Source organism: Sphaerodactylus townsendi, linkage group LG15 (assembly GCF_021028975.2).
Source record: "Sphaerodactylus townsendi isolate TG3544 linkage group LG15, MPM_Stown_v2.3, whole genome shotgun sequence".
In the NCBI taxonomy this organism is placed as follows: Eukaryota; Metazoa; Chordata; class Lepidosauria; order Squamata; family Sphaerodactylidae; genus Sphaerodactylus; species Sphaerodactylus townsendi.
The window spans coordinates 24404238-24421428 of record NC_059439.1 but is presented as its reverse complement, the minus strand read 5'-3'; the positions used below and the strand labels follow the sequence as shown (position 1 = coordinate 24421428).

Sequence of the window (17191 nt, the reverse complement as noted above, 5' to 3'; positions counted from 1 at the left end):
GTTTTATATTGTTATGTTGTTGTTTGTTGTTGTTGTTGTTGTTTGCTGCCCTCCATCCTATGGGGGAGGGTGGGATATAAATTGAAAAATAAAAATAAAATAAATCATTTAAAGTGCTGAAATTATAGAATTTTCTCTTACATCCAAAACTCCAGAAAAGATGAAAAAAGGATGTGATTGATGACGTGGCATACCTTCTTTTGCCTGAGGAACTTGCCATCTTTGGTATAAGGGTAGAGTATGGTAGCAAATCCATGAAAGGAGAATCCTAATTTGATTTCCATTTGAAAACACAGATGCTGTAATACCGAATGCTTAGGCCCCTTCCACTCATGCAAAATAATGCGTTTTCAAACCACTTTCACAACTGTTTGCAAGTGAATTTTGCTATTCCGCAAAGCTTCAAAGAGTACTGAAAGCAGTTTGAAAGTGCATTATTCTGCATGTGCGGAATGAGCCTTAGACACAAACACGATTGTGATCCATTTAAAGTCACCTCCAATTTGTAGTCTATCATCCTTTCCTTTGTCCTGCCCTGACAAGGTGCTCTCAGGAGTTTTCCTACCAAAATTATAACAGTGACTGTGAGGGCTCACTGAGCGGCCACCCCTTTGTTTTGGGCACTGAGGTAGCGTAAATCAATATTTATTTCCCAACTTTAAAAGGGGTGAACTAAAGAAGAGAATGATAAACTGCTCAGTTGAGACAGAGAATTATATTATCAATAGAAAATTACCCAAGCCCTTTTCTTTTCCTGTCAGATGTCCTAATATGAATAAAGACACAGAAGACTTTTGTTGCTTTCAACAAGTTAAGCAAATACAAGAAGTTTGTATTTTCAGGAAAACTAAAAAATTACTGGCAAGGTCAAAATATTTACAAATTAATGGGAATCAGGAAAGTCAGCAAGTGGGTTTATAGTTAAATGCAGGCTGCAGCTTACTGCTGTGTTTGGCATAAGTGGTCTCTTTACTTGAGTTCAGCCCGACCCTCTTTCTCAGTTTATACAATCTCAGGCTTTTCCATAGGATGTGTCATTAGATAAAAGAATACATTTCTTTCCAAAGCAGAACAAACAGTAATGTCTCTGTACTGTCGAGGGCTTTCACGGCTGGAATCACTAGTGTGTTGTGGGTTTTCCGGGTTGTATGGCCATGTTCCCGTAGCATTTTTTCCTTACGTTTCACCTGCATCTGTGGCTGGCATCTTCAGAGGATCTGATAGTAGTAAAGCAAGTGGAGTATATATACCTGTGGGATGTCCAGGGTGGGGGCAAGAACCATTTGTATTGGTAAGGATTCAATTTGCAAGTGTAATTTGCATGTGTTAAGTGGAATCCACCCATTTTAGAATATATATGTAACACTGAAGTTGCAAAATAAAATCAGTGAGGGCATTTTAGCAGTTGCCTGGCATTTTAATCAATTTAATTGCTTCCTGCGAACGGCAGCGGCTGGAAGGCGCCATTTCCTCCCCCCTTCCCCAAATGCCTTACCATGTCCTCCGGCCTCTGTCGCATCGCACAGGCCAGGGCACACGCCCCTCTGCCCTGCGACTTCCGAGCTGTCATGCAGGGCAGGGGGCGTGTCCCCTGGCCTATGCAACGCGCCAGAGGCCGGTGGACACGGCAAGGCATTTGGGGGACGGCGCAGCCTGCGCAGAGGCTGCGCCATCTTCCCCACTGCAACCAGGACCATTTGTGTGAACGGTCCTGGGGGGGTTGGGTCGGCGTCATTTATGCCGACCCAACCCCCAGCATAGCTGTGCGGAAATGGCCTCTGTGTAGTTTTTATAGATGCTGCTGATTTCAGTATGTTCCTAGGACTTTGGGTGGAGTCCAGGCAGTTTATTTTTACTCATTCTCATCAATTTTTCCTCCTTAATATATAGCACTTTCTCCCCGATCTTCAACCTAATGCTTGGGATTGTTAAGGTACCCTGTCCTCCCCATTCACCAACAGAAAACTGGTTGGGTACCCCCATTAACAGCAGGTCCTGCATTGTTAGGAAATTTTAGATTCTTTAATGATTTGCACATGCCAATGCTCTTGCCATACACAGTAATAATCCCTTGTATTTCGTAGGTCCATTTTATTGAACGGCTCAAAAAGAATATTTTTGCAACCATCGTTGAGTTGTAATGCTCTTCTACCCTTCACAGCACTCATTTTGTCCAGGGAAGCTGATCTCTGTCAACTTGTGATCAGTTCCAGCCAATCACTATGCTCCACCTAAAGTTTGTCTACCCTATACAATCTGACCATTTCCTAGGGGGAAGAAATCAGTCCTGTATGTCCACTCTGAATCTGTTTTTCTCAGAGAGATAGTAAGCATCCTTGACTAATCTAAGGAAATCAGTTGACCTGTGAGAACTTGGGAGACAAATTCTCCTGTCCATGAATATAGATTATAGGGTAGCAGGTTTGGGGACCAGAAGTGGTCCTCAGAGGGATACAATTATCTCCAGCCAAACTGTCCAAATGAGTGGTTTCTCCCTGGTTTGCAGAGTATTTCCTGAAGGCACCATCATCATAAATAATAAGAACTTCAATTAAGGGGTAGACATCAAGGAATTTCCCATCAGAGCTGTGTCTAGAAATAGACAGGGTTCCAGTGATCATTTGTATGCCCTTTCTCCATTCTACAGTATGGTAGGTTTATTTCAGATTTGGCCGCATATATTGTTTCTTTTTAAAATTGTCTCTATCTATAATACTCTACCTTATTGCTTCTCTTCAGACAACTACTTCTTCGTATTGTCGAAGGCTTTCACGGCCGGAATCACTGGGGTGCTGTGTGGTTTCTGGGCTGTATGGCCGTGTTCTAGCAGCATTCTCTCCTGACGTTTTACCTGCATCTGTGGCTGGCATCTTCAGAGCCACAGATGCAGGTGAAACATCAGGAGAGAATGCTGCTAGAACACAGCTATACAGCCTGATAACCACACATCACCCCAACTACTTCTCCATTTATGGTTTCTTACTCTAAATAAAATTGCACAAATGTCAATTATACATTATCGAATAGCCCCACGCACAGGAATACAAATTTCCTCTCTTTGATATTTAAAACAAACAGAAAACAAGAAGAAGAAAAGAGAAAGCAACCGTTTCATAATGGTTAGCATCAAGCCTCCTATTATATGGGACATTTTTAAATGTTCTCCTCATTAAAATGATGTACAGTTTTTAAAACCTCTTTATATCCTTTACATGTATTGATCTATTTTGCACATTATAGCAAACAACTGCTGAGAAAGGTACAGCCCTGATGAATTCCAATTGAGAGCTGCCGAAAGGCATGTCTAGGGGTTTTTTTGAGTAGTGAGCAAACCAGTCATCAGACCCATGAGGAATGTTGAGAGAAACTGATGTGACAACATGATGAGCAGAAGAGTGGAATTTTGTATCTGGAGTGGAAATTTTGTCATCAGGATGCTGCTGCTATTGCTGCTGCTGCTGCCGTATGATGAAGTATATGGGATGCCGTCCATTAATTGCTCCATAAAGGATGACCCCTTTCCTATCCCACACAATTTTTATCAACCGGGCAATCTTTCTATTGGTATGATTGCCAATCAAGTTGGTTTCATTAATAACCCTCCATCGTTCATGCAACACCCCACACATTTGACAATTGATGAGCCAATGTAAGAATTCCTTTTTCTCCCTTCCTCTTTTCATTCAGTTTTATTTGCTTCATGTATAACCAGCTTTTCCCCGAAAAGGGAACATGAGGGGGCTTATATGGTACTCCTCTCTTCCTTTTTATCCTTACAACAACTCTCTGAGCTGGGTAGGCTGAGAGTGTATGGTTTCCCCATGGTCACATAGCAATCGAACCCATATGGCATCGAATCCATATGCCTTTTTGAACATTATTTCTGAAGCCACTTGTTGGAGCAGGTGTGTAGAGAAAAACGGGCATGTTAACCATTCAATCTTAGGATGAGTTGCCCACTTAAAAAGCTTCATGAAAAATAAAGGCTGTTTTAGCAGGGTAATTCTGCATTAGTTCGATGAGAATTGTGGTTGGGTTGAGGTAGCTGACTCAAAGTTGACTCAGCCTTCAAACCTTCTGAGGTCAGTAAAATGAGTTAACAGCTTGCTGGAGGTAAAGCGTAGATGACTGGGCAAGGCAATGGCAATGTACCCTGCAAAAATAGCCTGTCTAGTAAATGTTACAAAGTGAAATCTTTATCTTTATCTTTATTAACCTTTAATAGGCATAGATAGATCAGGATTTACACAGACACATTCTGCAGTCTCAAGTATAGTTCAGTAGCAAGGAAATAGTCCACATAACTTGACGGTTGACTTCGAGGGATTCAAATCACCTCAGATTTTTTTTTTAAAGAAATAGCCAGAGCAAATGACAGTAAATCCCCCTACACATCAATGTAGAAATACAATCTAATATAAAATTGCAATAAAAATAGATCTGTTTAGCAAGTTAAAAGCAAAATAATCCAGCAATAGGTATCCTACCATGCCGAATATTAGACAGATTGGAGAAGATACCTATCTTTTATAAGAAGTTCTGCGTTTGTTTTATGTATCATATTTGATATTTAAAAATTTGATTCTGTGCCAAATAATAATGAACCAATTTGGTTTAGTGTACTGGTATAATATATTTTTTAAAAAATGCAGTTAAAAGTAATAAAATGGGAATAAATTAGCACTTTAAAATGGTTGTCAGGTATAGAGCTACCATACGTGTTGTATGAGCATTACGATGTGAAATCATCCCAGGGTCAGAAATGTACCCTAATACTGTGTTAAATTTCAATATAGGCCATGTATAAACATGTCAAAAGTGGTTTGCACATGATGTACCTTAACAAGCACCAGTAAATATGTGGTAGCAGTCCACAGATTCCTTATCCACAATGGAGGATAAAACATTCCATCAGCTTCACAAAACTTTCAGGCCACAATTGCAGCCCAACACAATTCCAGGATCCTATATGGATTCAACCATTGATTCCAATATGGAAACCATTCTTAGAAATCAGTCAAATGTTCACTGCTTTACACCCCTATATGTGTTGTTGCATTAACCAGAATCTGGCATAAAGCAGATAGACACATGGGAAATGACAGCATCCCAAAGTGGTGACAATAATACCATGTGAAAGAACACCAATATGTAAGGGTATCCTTGACAAAAGCAAAGAATACAAAACAAAATAGGCTTCTATGTTCCTTTAAAATCTCTTACTGTTCTACAGGTACAGTTCTCTTTGCTGTTGTAACCCACCCTGAGCCCTCTGGGATAGGGCAGGATAAAAACATCTCAAAAAGGATATTAAAGAGATAGAACAAGTGCAGAGAAGGGCAACGATGATGATTAAGGGACTGGAGCACCTTCCTTATGAGGAGAGGCTGCAGCGTTTGGGACTCTTTAGTTTGGAGAGGAGACGGCTGAGGGGGGATATGATTGAAGTCTATAAAATTATGCATGGGGTAGAAAATGTTGACAGAGAGAAATTTTTCTCTCTTTTTCACAATACTAGAACCAGGGGGCATACATTGAAAATGCTGGGAGGAAGAATTAGGACTAATCAAAGGAAACACTTCTTCACGCAACGTGTGATTGGTGTTTGGAATATGCTGCCACAGGAGGTGGTGATGGCCACTAACCTGGATAGCTTTAAAAGGGGCTTGGACAGATTTATGGAGGAGAAGTCGATTTATGGCTACCAATCTTGATCCTCTTTGATCTGAGATTGCAAATGCCTTAACAGACCAGGTGCTCTGGAGAAACAGCCACAGAAGGCCATTGCTTTCACATCCTGCATGTGAGCTCCCAAAGGCACCTGGTGGGCCACTGCGAGTAGCAGAGAGCTGGACTAGATGGACTCTGGTCTGATCCAGCTGGCTTGCTCTTATGTTCTTATGTTCTTAAAGTTAAAAAGTTGTATTCATGCAGTAAAGACACAGAAAAATAAATTAATAATGGAAAGCGTATCCTTTTCAAAGGCAGAGAAAACAAAACAGAACAAGCTTCTTTGTACCTTTAAAATCTCTTAGGCTCATTCCGCACACGCAGAATAATGCACTTTCAAGCTGCTTTCAGGGCTCTTTGAAGCTGTGCGGAATGGCAAAAACAGTTGTGAAAGCAGCTTGAAAGTGCATTATTTTGCGTGTGCGGAATGAGCCTTACTGTTCTACAGGTTCAGTTGCCTTTGCTGTGCAATCCAGTTTAAAAGTTTTATTTATGCAAATCAAGGCGCTGCTGAAGTCACAGAAAAATCAATTAATAAACTGGAAGATCTGCAGGGAACACAAATATTGTAAATTCATTTTTCGTTGCTATCCTAAACATACCCTTTACAGGTCAGTAACAAAAAACTACCAGCACATCTTGGCCCTGGCCTTTGCTGCAAAGGAACTGAATAAGGATCCCAACTTGATTCCAAACATCACTTTGGGTTTCTACATCCTCAACTGCTATCACCTTGGAAGAATGACTTTTAAGGCCCCCCTCAGCTTACTTTCTGGACAGCGAAAACTAGTTCCTAACTTCAGCTGCAATGAGCTGAAAAAAAGTATAGCTGTGATTGGCGGTCTTTTGCCTGAAACCTCTTCTAATTTGGCCACCATTTTGAACATCTACAAGACTCCTCAGGTAAGCTATAAACATGGAGCTACAGAGATGTCACAAATCAGTCATATAGGTTAACATTCTGATTTCATACATATGAATAATGACAACATGTTTTTTTTCAGCTCAATCATGGGACATTTTCCCTGGCAAAGGGTGACAAAGAGAACTTTCCTTCGCTATATCAGATGGTCCCCAGTGAAGCCTATCAGTACAAGGGAGTTGTACACTTGCTTCATCATTTTAGATGGACTTGGATTGGGCTCCTGGCTATGGATGATGATCGTGGAAACCAGTTCTTGCAGACAATTGTACCTATTCTCACTGAGAATAGCATTTGCTCAGCATTCACATTCAAATTACCAAAAGCAACTTACATGGAAGAGGTTGTAGAAGAGATGACCGTAAAACTGTCTGAAAGGTACCAATATCTTATGGACAGAAAAACAAATGTACTGTTTTTGTATGGAGAACCTCCAGTCGTGACGTATTTGAGGATCATTTTTACCAAAGTTGTTTTCACTTCTTTGACTCCTCTGAGTAAAGTGTGGATTATTTCATCTCACTGGGATTTTGAATCACTCGCTCTCCAAAATATTTTAGATATGGAAACCCTCCATGGTACCCTCTCATTTACAGTCCATTCCAATCAGCTGCCTGGATTCCAAGAATTCCTTCAGACCATAAGACCTTTCTGGGCTGAGGGAGATGGTTTTATTCAGATATTTTGGGAGCAGGCCTTCGGCTGTTCATTGAAGCACAAACAGGAGGATGTGGAGGAAATCTGCACAGGGGAAGAGAAACTGGAGAGCCTTCCTGGGACTTCATTTGAAATGCATATGACTGGCTACAGCTATAATGTCTACAACGCTGTCTATGCTGCAGCCCATGCTCTGCACAATATCAACATACATGGATCCAAACACAGAAGACTGGCAAAAGTTGGGAGGCTGGATGTACAGAATATACAGCCGTGGCAGGTACAGAAGGAATTCAAACAGATCTTAATGTCATCCACATATAGACTAAATGTGTGAATCGTGAATAAGAGTATACAATATAAACTAAAATATTTTATTACATAAAAATCTACCTCTTTGTCTTTGTTCCGATTATCCCTTTTTCTGGAGCAGAAAATCAACACTATCTACAGTAAGGGAATGAAAGTTAAAAATTGAGTCTTCTGTAGGGAAGGTTATTTTAGGAAGTTGTTTAAAATCATATAATTGTGATATTTATATTTTGGAATTTATGTAATGTGTTGTTGAATAAGTACTATCTGTACTATCTGAGACTTTTAAGGAAACAACAACTGGATGGAAATCTCCTGGTGTCCTTTTACCCCTGTGCTATAGAGAGTGTCTTAACCTACTGCATCTGTGTATGGTTCTCCAGTTGCACAGTGGCAGATAGGAAGGCGCCCCAAAGGGTGATCACTACTGCTCAGAGGATTATCGGCTGCCCTCTCCCCTCCTTGGAAGAACTCTATAATTCCCGAAGCCTAAAACAAGCCGAAAATATTCTGAGAGGCCAGTCTCATCCAGCACACACTCTTTTTGAACTGTTACCATCCGGCAGACGATACAGGTCTATCAAAACTAGGACAAAGAGGCTTAGAGACAGCTTCTACTCTAGAGCTGTGGCTATGCTAAACTCCGCGGCTTCATGTTGATGTGTTTGGGGCTGTGTAGGGATGGGTGGAGGAAGGGGAAAGTGAGGATGGGGTATGAGTCTGAAACTGTGTGCATCGAGGAATGCTGCTGTAAATTTTGTTGTGCGTGCACAATGACAATAAAATGCTTATGCTTAAATAAGAAGAAAGCGGGAATGAAACAATTAATGTGGATCCAGGGAAACAGGCTCTTTGCAAACCTATCAGTATTATAACTATTCTGGCTGTTTTGTTTTCTTTGTTTCTATCTAGTTACACCACTGCTTAAAGAGAACCTTGTTCAACAACAGTGCCGGAGAAAGTGTGCGGTTTGATAAAAACAGAGAATTGGTGACAGTTTTTGATCTGACCAACTGGCTTATCTTTCCAAATGGGTCCTTTGCTAGAGTAAAAGTGGGAAGACTGGATCCTTTTGCCCCATCTGACAATCAGCTGACTCTGAATGATGATCGAATAGTGTGGCACAGAGGCTTTAAAGAGGTGAGATGTAGTGACTGGCGTCTGATTCTCAAAGTTCAATCCCTTCTTCTGTGAGCAAGTCAATTTCTGCTTTTCAAAAAAAAAGGGGAAGAAAAGAAAGGTGCAATCTATCTTGTAGATCAGATTGACTTATTCACAGTCCATCGACTCCATACAATTTTAAAGAAACAGATGACTGATAAACAAGCAATATTATAATTGCGTGGAATTTAAAACAGCGTAAAACAGTGTTAATATCATATGATACAAAATTATAACTCCGTTATCTTAGCCAATCTGATTCTTGAGGCTTGAGATAAAAACTTTGCAGAATCTAAAGTTCATTTAATAACTCTATCCTCGGGTAGATATTTAACCTTTGACAATTCAATCTCTCTTGTATTCTTCACCTGCCTTTTCCTGCTATTCCCTGGTACATTACAATATTTATTTCCCTTTGAATCATCTTTTAGCTTTTTACTGATACATTGTTCATTCTTGCTCCTGAATAGCAGAATGGGCTCCCTGAGAAGTTGGGGGTGTTGGATTTAGAAAGTTTGAAGAGCTGCTTCAAGCCCATTTTCATTGTCATGGTTTTTAGTGGGATGTTTACTGCTGGAATCTGTTGTGGCAGAAGCCTTGAAATTGTTTTGTTCCTTTCAAGATGAAATTTTCTTAGTTTTGAGCTGAAAGCCATGAGAAACCGGGGATACTATAGTATTTTGCATATAACAGTGCAGCAGTTAAGACACAGAGTAGCACTACCTGATAAATAAGGGTGTTCTTTGTCCTTGATGTTCATGTTTTGGTGAAAGCTGACTTTTTAGTGATGAAAGGAGATGGGTTTAGTAGAATTGTCAGTTCCACTCTCATTTTTTGTTCTATTTCTAGAAGTATCTCATTTCACAGGTTAGTTTGCAAACAATTTTGTATTTGAAATGAAATGAAATGAAACCTTTAATGGCATATCTATGTATATCTATGCATTTAAAAATGTTGGAAAAGGAGGATTTTTGTAACTTCTTCCATACTGAAGTGGGCAAATGCATGAATAGCGGGAACCGAGCACAATCATGAAAAACATATGGCAGCTTTGGGAACTGTCACCAAGTTACAGCCAAATTCTGGCAACACTATATGCTTTTTAAGGCAAGAGGTGAACAGGGGAACTTTGGGGAAGGATGCCTCTGTGTCACAATTCTGAACTTCCTAGTGGTGTCCCATCCAAGTACTATCCAAAATGTATTCTGATTTTATTTATTTATTTATTTTTAAAATTTAATATACCGCCCTATCCCCGAGGGGCTCAGGGCGGTGCACAATATAAAACTTCATATAAAATCATATACATACAGTTTAAAACAACAATGAAATCCGAAAACAGCGTCCCACACAGCCCTTACCTAACCTTCCCAGAACAGAATAATGGGTTCCGATGGCATTAGGGACCCGTATGGAGCCAGTGGGGAGGGGGGGTTGGGGCACAGATTAGCTTGTCAAAAAACGGACCGGAAAAATTATACAAGACACACGTATGCTGCTAAAGTGGCATTCAATGTATTACCCTCTTATATTTCTAATCATACATAAAATACAAGTGCAACAATGCTTATTTGTATTTCTATTCCAAATAGACTTCCTTGGAAGGAGCGCAGGGATTTTCTCATGCGTGCTCAAACAGTTCACTCTCAGTTTAGTGCACACTCAAAACAGTCCAACGTATTAGTCCTGCTCTTCATATATTTGTATCCAAAACCATAGCCATAGGATATTATCCTGACATTTACAAAGTTCTTATTCTTCAAGAGTATATTGTTATTCTGGATACGTGGCTGAAATCTTACGTGATCTCCTTCTGGAGTCCATTTAAAGGAGCCTTGTTGCAATGCGGAGAAAAATTCAGCAAGCAAAAAATTCAGCAAGCAGAAGCTAGTCGCGTAACTAAAGCTTTTCGATGCCTTCTTCAGTGCTCCATCTTCAATAAGCAATACAATAGATTAAAATTCTATAAATATATATACATTCTCATAAATCTATATGTGTCTATTTTTAAACAGATTTAATAAATACGTGTTAATAAATATTTACCCAAATGGTGATATGTTAAATATATGTGTGTACATTCATTTCATTCTATTCTATAATAAATAATTAAATACTAATAAATACCATGCACTTACATTTGCCATTGTCCTTGTCATTCTAAATCTTGTTGCTCTCTTAATGGATGTCATTCAAGTATTGCATGTGGTTCTATATATCTATTTCCTATGTGATTCGCTGCAGCTGCAGCTGCTTTTTCTATCTTAGTGTTTTAAAGAGACCACATCCAGCTAGCATTTCATCAAAGTCCATTATAGGTAACAAGAAAAATCTAATTGTCTATTTAAGCCTGTTTGATATGATTTTAGAATGTAAGACCATTTTGTTTCTTGTTGGAGGAGCACTCTCTTTGCATCTATATTGCTCTCGGATCGTTGATGATGGTACAAAACTACAAATTGGAAATCCTGGGCTGTATGTTTCTTCAAAGTAAAATGCTCCACTAGTGGCTCATCTTCTTTTTTTGTTCTTATATTACTTGCGTGTTCTTGTATTCTAACTCTCAAGACACGTGTTGTCATTCCGACATACACTAAGTCACAAGGGCAAATAATCATATAGACACATTTTTTTGTTCCACATGTTGAGAAATGATTTATTTGCCATGTTCTGTTTGTGCGAGGATCCTTAATTTCTTTCGTGTTTAATGATTGTGGACACATGATACAGTGTCCACAGCGATGGTGTCCTTTAACTCTAGGTCTGGTGTACTGTCTATTTTTAATATCTGCTCTTATTAGTTGTTGTCTTAAGCTAGTTGCATGTCTAAACCCAATTAAGGGAGGCAATGAGCATCCTGGAATTTCGGCCAGTATGTGCCAATGCTTTTCCACTATGCTTTTTATACTGGTGGCTTTAAAGTCATAATTTAATGCCCATGTCATTCTAGACTGTGTATTCTTACTTTTATATTGGAGCAATTGTTGGCGTGGGACTCCTTTGATCCTATTATAGGCTCTACTTAGAACAGATTTTGGATAACCCCTCGAAGAGTATTTTTGCATTATTCTTTTTGTTTCTTCCCTAAATGTTATTTCACTGGTTGAGTTCCGTTTTGCCCTAACTAATTGGCTGTATGGCAAGTTATTTTTAAGGTGTATTGGATGGCAAGAAGAGTATTTTAATACCTTATTTCTTTCAATGGACTTATGAAACGGAGCAAAGGTGATTTTTTGACTGTCATCTATAGTTATCCAGGTGTCCAAAAAACTAATAGTCCGAGAATTTTGTTCTCCTGTAAACTTAATTGAAGGATGTAGGTCATTGAGCCAGTGTAATAATTCACTCACATCACAATTAGGCTGCATGATAAATACCAGGTCATCTATATATCTGCAGTAATATAGAATTTTAGAAAAATATTAGATTCTTGCATAATATATTGGTTCTCAAAATTGGACATGAACAAATTTGCGACACTTGGACCTAGGGGTGACCCCATGCTCAGGCCGGATTTTTGAATATAATAATTGTCTTTGAATCTGAAATATGTGTATTCAAATATTATTTCAAATAAGGAGATCAAAAAATGTGTGGGAGGGTGTTTGGATTCTCTTGCACAGATTAGCTTCCAAGGTCTGATAAGATTGGCCTAGCCAAAGGCCCATATACCTTTTTAATGTGTCCAGTGCAATACTCATCAGATCATGGACTAAATCCTGGCAAGCAGCTACCCTGAAGTCTGATAACAACATAGAGATCGACTAGAATTTTGCAGTGTAATCATTGGAGAGTGATGGATCTGTCACCTCACTGGTGAAAGATGATAAAACTTGGTTGACATAGGTGACATGGCCTGCTTTATACAAAGCGATCATTTGGTTTTTTTTAATCTTATGATTTATTTCTAGAAACAGATCAGATCATCTGACCATGTCCTGGAAAACAAAAGTTCTGAATCCAACAAGGTTTTTGGAGTCTGAGCTTTCAAAAGTCACAGATCACTGGTGGCATTGGGGACATCACAGAAAACTGTCTTCATACACAAAGTGCAAAATTGTTGTCTCTGCCGTTATCATTCCTTGTCAAAAACCTATTTATGCTAGACCACCCTTCATCAAAAGACTAGAATTGGATGCTAATCTCCCATTCCTTTAATGAACAGATGCTTCCTGTTTCGGTCTGCAATGACCAATGCCAGCCTGGCTACAGCAAGACAAAGAGGGAGGGGGAGAAATTTTGCTGCTACGATTGTACTCCATGTCCAGAAGGAATGATCTCTGAGCAGAAGGGTAAGAAATATGCTGTCAAACATTCATATGTAAGAGGAAGAATAACCAGGAAAGGTACGTTATTCTGCATTTTAGAGGTCAGGTACTGTAACTTTTAAGGGCATAGAATTAAGAACCATTGTAAGGAATTCCATAGAAGCAGAAATAAAAGGCTTTTTGGTGTAAAAGACCGTTTATTCAGACATCCTAGAAAGCTCACGTACACGACGTGGCAGGAATAAAGTCTCCCGCCAGAAACACAGGTTATAACTCTGTCCATCCCATCCCCCCTCCCGGTTTCTCATGGGAACGGTGTTCTCATCTCCCTCGAAGAGATAAGGCCTCCACCAGAGTCTCCGCCGCAGATGCTGGCCCATCGCCCGGATTTTGGAACTCAGTCAAGGCCAGGCGGCTGTTCTGAACATCAACACCATTGAAACCCTTACACTCTGCCTCCCTTAAGAAAAACTTCTCCCCCCCAGGTTTGTGCGGAAAGGTGCGGTGGAAAGCGGAAATAAGGGAAGGGGCGTCAGTATTCTCTGAATAGAACTATTGATTATACCCAGAGGAATATCCCACCCAAGAGACTAAATATTGCAAGCGTTTGCGATTAAAGCGAGAGTCCAGGATGGCGTCAATTTCGTAATGCTTGTGGCCATCAATTATAGTCGGCGGGGGTATCTCCGGAGGGTCGTGCCAGGCATCGGAAACGGGAGCCTCCTTGAGTAAACTGGAATGAAAGACAGGATGGATATTACTTAGAGAATTAGGCAAGTTTAACCGGGCAGTGACATCATTAATCACTTTAGTAATCTTAAAAGGTCCCACGAATCTTTTGCCCAGTTTTGAAAATTTATGTACGTCTCTGAGATTCTTGGTAGACAAATATACCCAGGCGCCCACACGTAAAGGGAAATCAGAGCGGTGCTTATTCGCTTGAAGCTTTTGGGAATCTTTAGCTTGTTGTAAGGCGGTCTGGACTGTTTTCCACCCCTCGGCCAGAGATGAAATCCACTGTTGAAACTCTGGAGGATTCAACGCTTCTTCGGGTAGTTGTGGCAACGGAGGGAAGGACCGGCCAGACACAATTTCGAAGGGGTTTTTTTTTGTACTGCTATGAACCGCATTATTGTAGGCGTATTCTGCAAACGGAATTAAATCGCACCAGTTGTCTTGGTGATAGTTGGTGTAACAACGTAAATACTGTTCCAGGGTCCTGTTCGTTCTCTCCAACTCACCGTCACTTTGAACGTGGTAGGGGGCGGCAATTGCCGGGGCGGCCCCCAACAAGCCCAGAAAAGCTTTCCAGAACTTTGAAATGAATAGGGGCCCGCGGTCGGACACCACCTTGACGGGGGAGGAGTGTAGACGATATATATGCTGAATGAACAGACGCGCTAACTTAGGAGCGGAGGGGATGGAAGTACATGGGATGAAATGGGCTTGCTTGGAAAATAAATCCACCACCACCCACAAGACTGTGTTGCCCTGACTCTCTGGCAAATCCGTAATAAAATCCATGGAGATGACTTCCCAGGGACGGGAGGCCACCGGGAGAGGCTTTAACAGACCATGTGGCTTTCCCGGAACAGATTTGGCTTCCGCACAAACAGAGCATCCTTTGATATATGTCTCAATGTCTTTGCGCATAGCGCGCCACCAAAATTGACGGCGGGCCAAATGCAGAGTCTTAAGGAAGCCAAAGTGTCCAGCCGAGCGGGCATCATGACAGGCCTCGAGAACTTGCTTACGGAGGGGGGGAGGCACGTACCAACAATTCCCCCGCTTCCAAACACCATTCACCAAGCGTAATTGGGAGTCACCTTCCTCCGCTGGCGGTTCGCGCCGCCCCGCCTCCTCGAGTTCCCGCAGGAAAGGAGAGACCAGGCTGGGAATGGGCGGTGAAGGAGGAGTGGACATCTGAGATCGAGTGACAGCCAGCCCCAATTGGGAGGGGGAGAGAACAGTGCGTGGGATGTCCCGTAAGGCAGCTCCACCCCCCTCCCCGGGCAGGCGCGAGAGCGCATCAGCCAGTTTATTGGTTTTTCCAGGGAAAAAATGGACGGTGAAAGAGAAACGAGAAAAGAAATCGGCCCAACGGAGTTGTTTTGCGGACATCTTGAGGGGGGTGGAAAGGGCGGCCAAGTTCTTGTGATCCGACCAAACTTGAAAGGGGTGTTTAGCCCCCTCCAGCCAGTGGCGCCAAGTGGAGAGCGCTACTTTGATGGCCGCAGTCTCTTTATCCCCCACAGTCCAGTTGAGCTCAGCACCGGAGAATTTTTTTGATAAATAAGCACACGGAACAAGCCTATCATCTTTATTTCTCTGCAACAGGGCTGCACCAAGCGCTTTGTCCGAGGCATCCACGTGAACCACAAAAGGAAGATCTGGGTCAGGGTGTTTTAGGATAGGTTCGGTAGTAAAAGCTGATTTCAAATGTTGAAAGGCTGTCTGACATTCCTTAGACCAAGAAAGGGGGGCCCCGGGCTTGGCAGCCTGTGGGTCTTTACCTTTAGTGCGTAAGAGGTCTGTGAGTGGGAGAGTCAGTTCAGCGAGTTGGGGTATAAAGTCACGATAGAAATTAGCAAACCCCAGGAAAGACTGGAGCTCTTTCCGATTGGTGGGGGCAGGCCATTGGAGGACTGCTTCTATCTTAGCAGGATCCATTTTTAACCCCTCGGAAGAGATCCGGTAGCCCAAATAGTCTATGGAGGATTGGTGAAAACAACATTTAGAAAGTTTTGCAAAGAGGGAGTTGTCGAGCAAGCGTTTTAATACTTCCCGAACCAAGGCTTCATGCTCCTCCAGGGTTTGTGAATAAATTAAAACATCATCTAAGTACACAACTACTCCCTTGTATAGTAAGTCATGTAGAACTTCGTTGATGAGGGCCATAAAAGCTCCGGGGGCCCCACTTAACCCGAATGGCATTATTAAGTATTCATACTGTCCAAATTTTGTGTTAAATGCAGTCAAATGTTCATAGCCTTCCGCAATCCTGACTCTGTAGTATGCTTCTCTTAAATCCAACTTAGTAAAAATACGTCCCTTGCCCAATGCATCTAAAAGGTCCTTGATCAGAGGCAAAGGGTATTTATTGGACAGAGAAACCGCATTGAGTCCTCGGTAATCCGTACAGAGCCTTAAAGACCCGTCCTTTTTTTTAACAAATTAGGAATTCCATAGAAGCAGAAATAAAAGGCTTTTTGGTGTAAAAGACCGTTTATTCAGACATCCTAGAAAGCTCACGTACACGACGTGGCAGGAATAAAGTCTCCCGCCAGAAACACAGGTTATAACTCTGTCCATCCCATCCCCCCTCCCGGTTTCTCATGGGAACGGTGTTCTCATCTCCCTCGAAGAGATAAGGCCTCCACCAGAGTCTCCGCCGCAGATGCTGGCCCATCGCCCGGATTTTGGAACTCAGTCAAGGCCAGGTGGCTGTTCTGAACATCAACACCATTGAAACCCTTACAACCATCAGTTCTGCCATGCAGGGAAGGACAAGAAGGATTAAAGGACCTCAAAAATAACCAGGACAGATTCAGCAGCCACTTCTCCTTGATTGATCATGTCTACTAGAAACAATATTGAGAGATCCTTTATCTGTCTTCTGATATGGCAGAATCGATGTCCCTTTATAAAATTTAAACCTCCAGAGAAGAGGAAGGATAGAGTGAAACTTCCTCTTCCTCTTCCTGCCTCTGCACTGTCTATCTGATGGCTACCACTCTAGCAAAAGTCAACTACTATTGTGTGTGTGAGGTGCCATCAAGTCTCTGCTCACTTCTGGTGACCCTATGAAGGATGTTTCAAGGCAAGTGTGAAGCATAGGTGGTTTCCCATTGCCTTCTCTGCAGAGACTTCCTTGGTGGTCTCCCAGTCCAATACCAAGCCAACTTAATTTCTGAGATCAGGTGTCCCAACAAACACCTTTAGGTGTACCATTATTCCAATTCAGCAACAAGTACTCAGTTTGTGGAGGTGAGGGGGGGAGAGAAAAGGAGGATGGGATTGGCATTATTTTCTGTTTCATGTATATCACAGTATCCTAGATATTGGTGACAACTTGAAATGCTTACACAGTCCTTTTTCTCCCTTCAGATCAGGATGCCTGTGTCAAATGTCCTGATCAACT

General features: G+C 41.4%; 1 protein-coding gene across 1 annotated transcript in view; it reads left to right on the top strand.

The window, feature by feature from the left end:
• The first annotated feature begins 3380 nt into the window (after window positions 1-3380).
• LOC125444240 (vomeronasal type-2 receptor 26-like) overlaps window positions 3381-17191 on the top strand; it is a 35994-nt gene continuing 22183 nt past the window's right edge. Inside the window, exons 1-5 of the mRNA XM_048516673.1 lie at window positions 3381-3649; window positions 6342-6673; window positions 6775-7589; window positions 8534-8761; window positions 12948-13074. Coding sequence (XP_048372630.1) covers window positions 3381-3649; window positions 6342-6673; window positions 6775-7589; window positions 8534-8761; window positions 12948-13074 — 1771 coding nt within the window. The remainder of the gene's footprint in view (window positions 3650-6341; window positions 6674-6774; window positions 7590-8533; window positions 8762-12947; window positions 13075-17191) is intronic.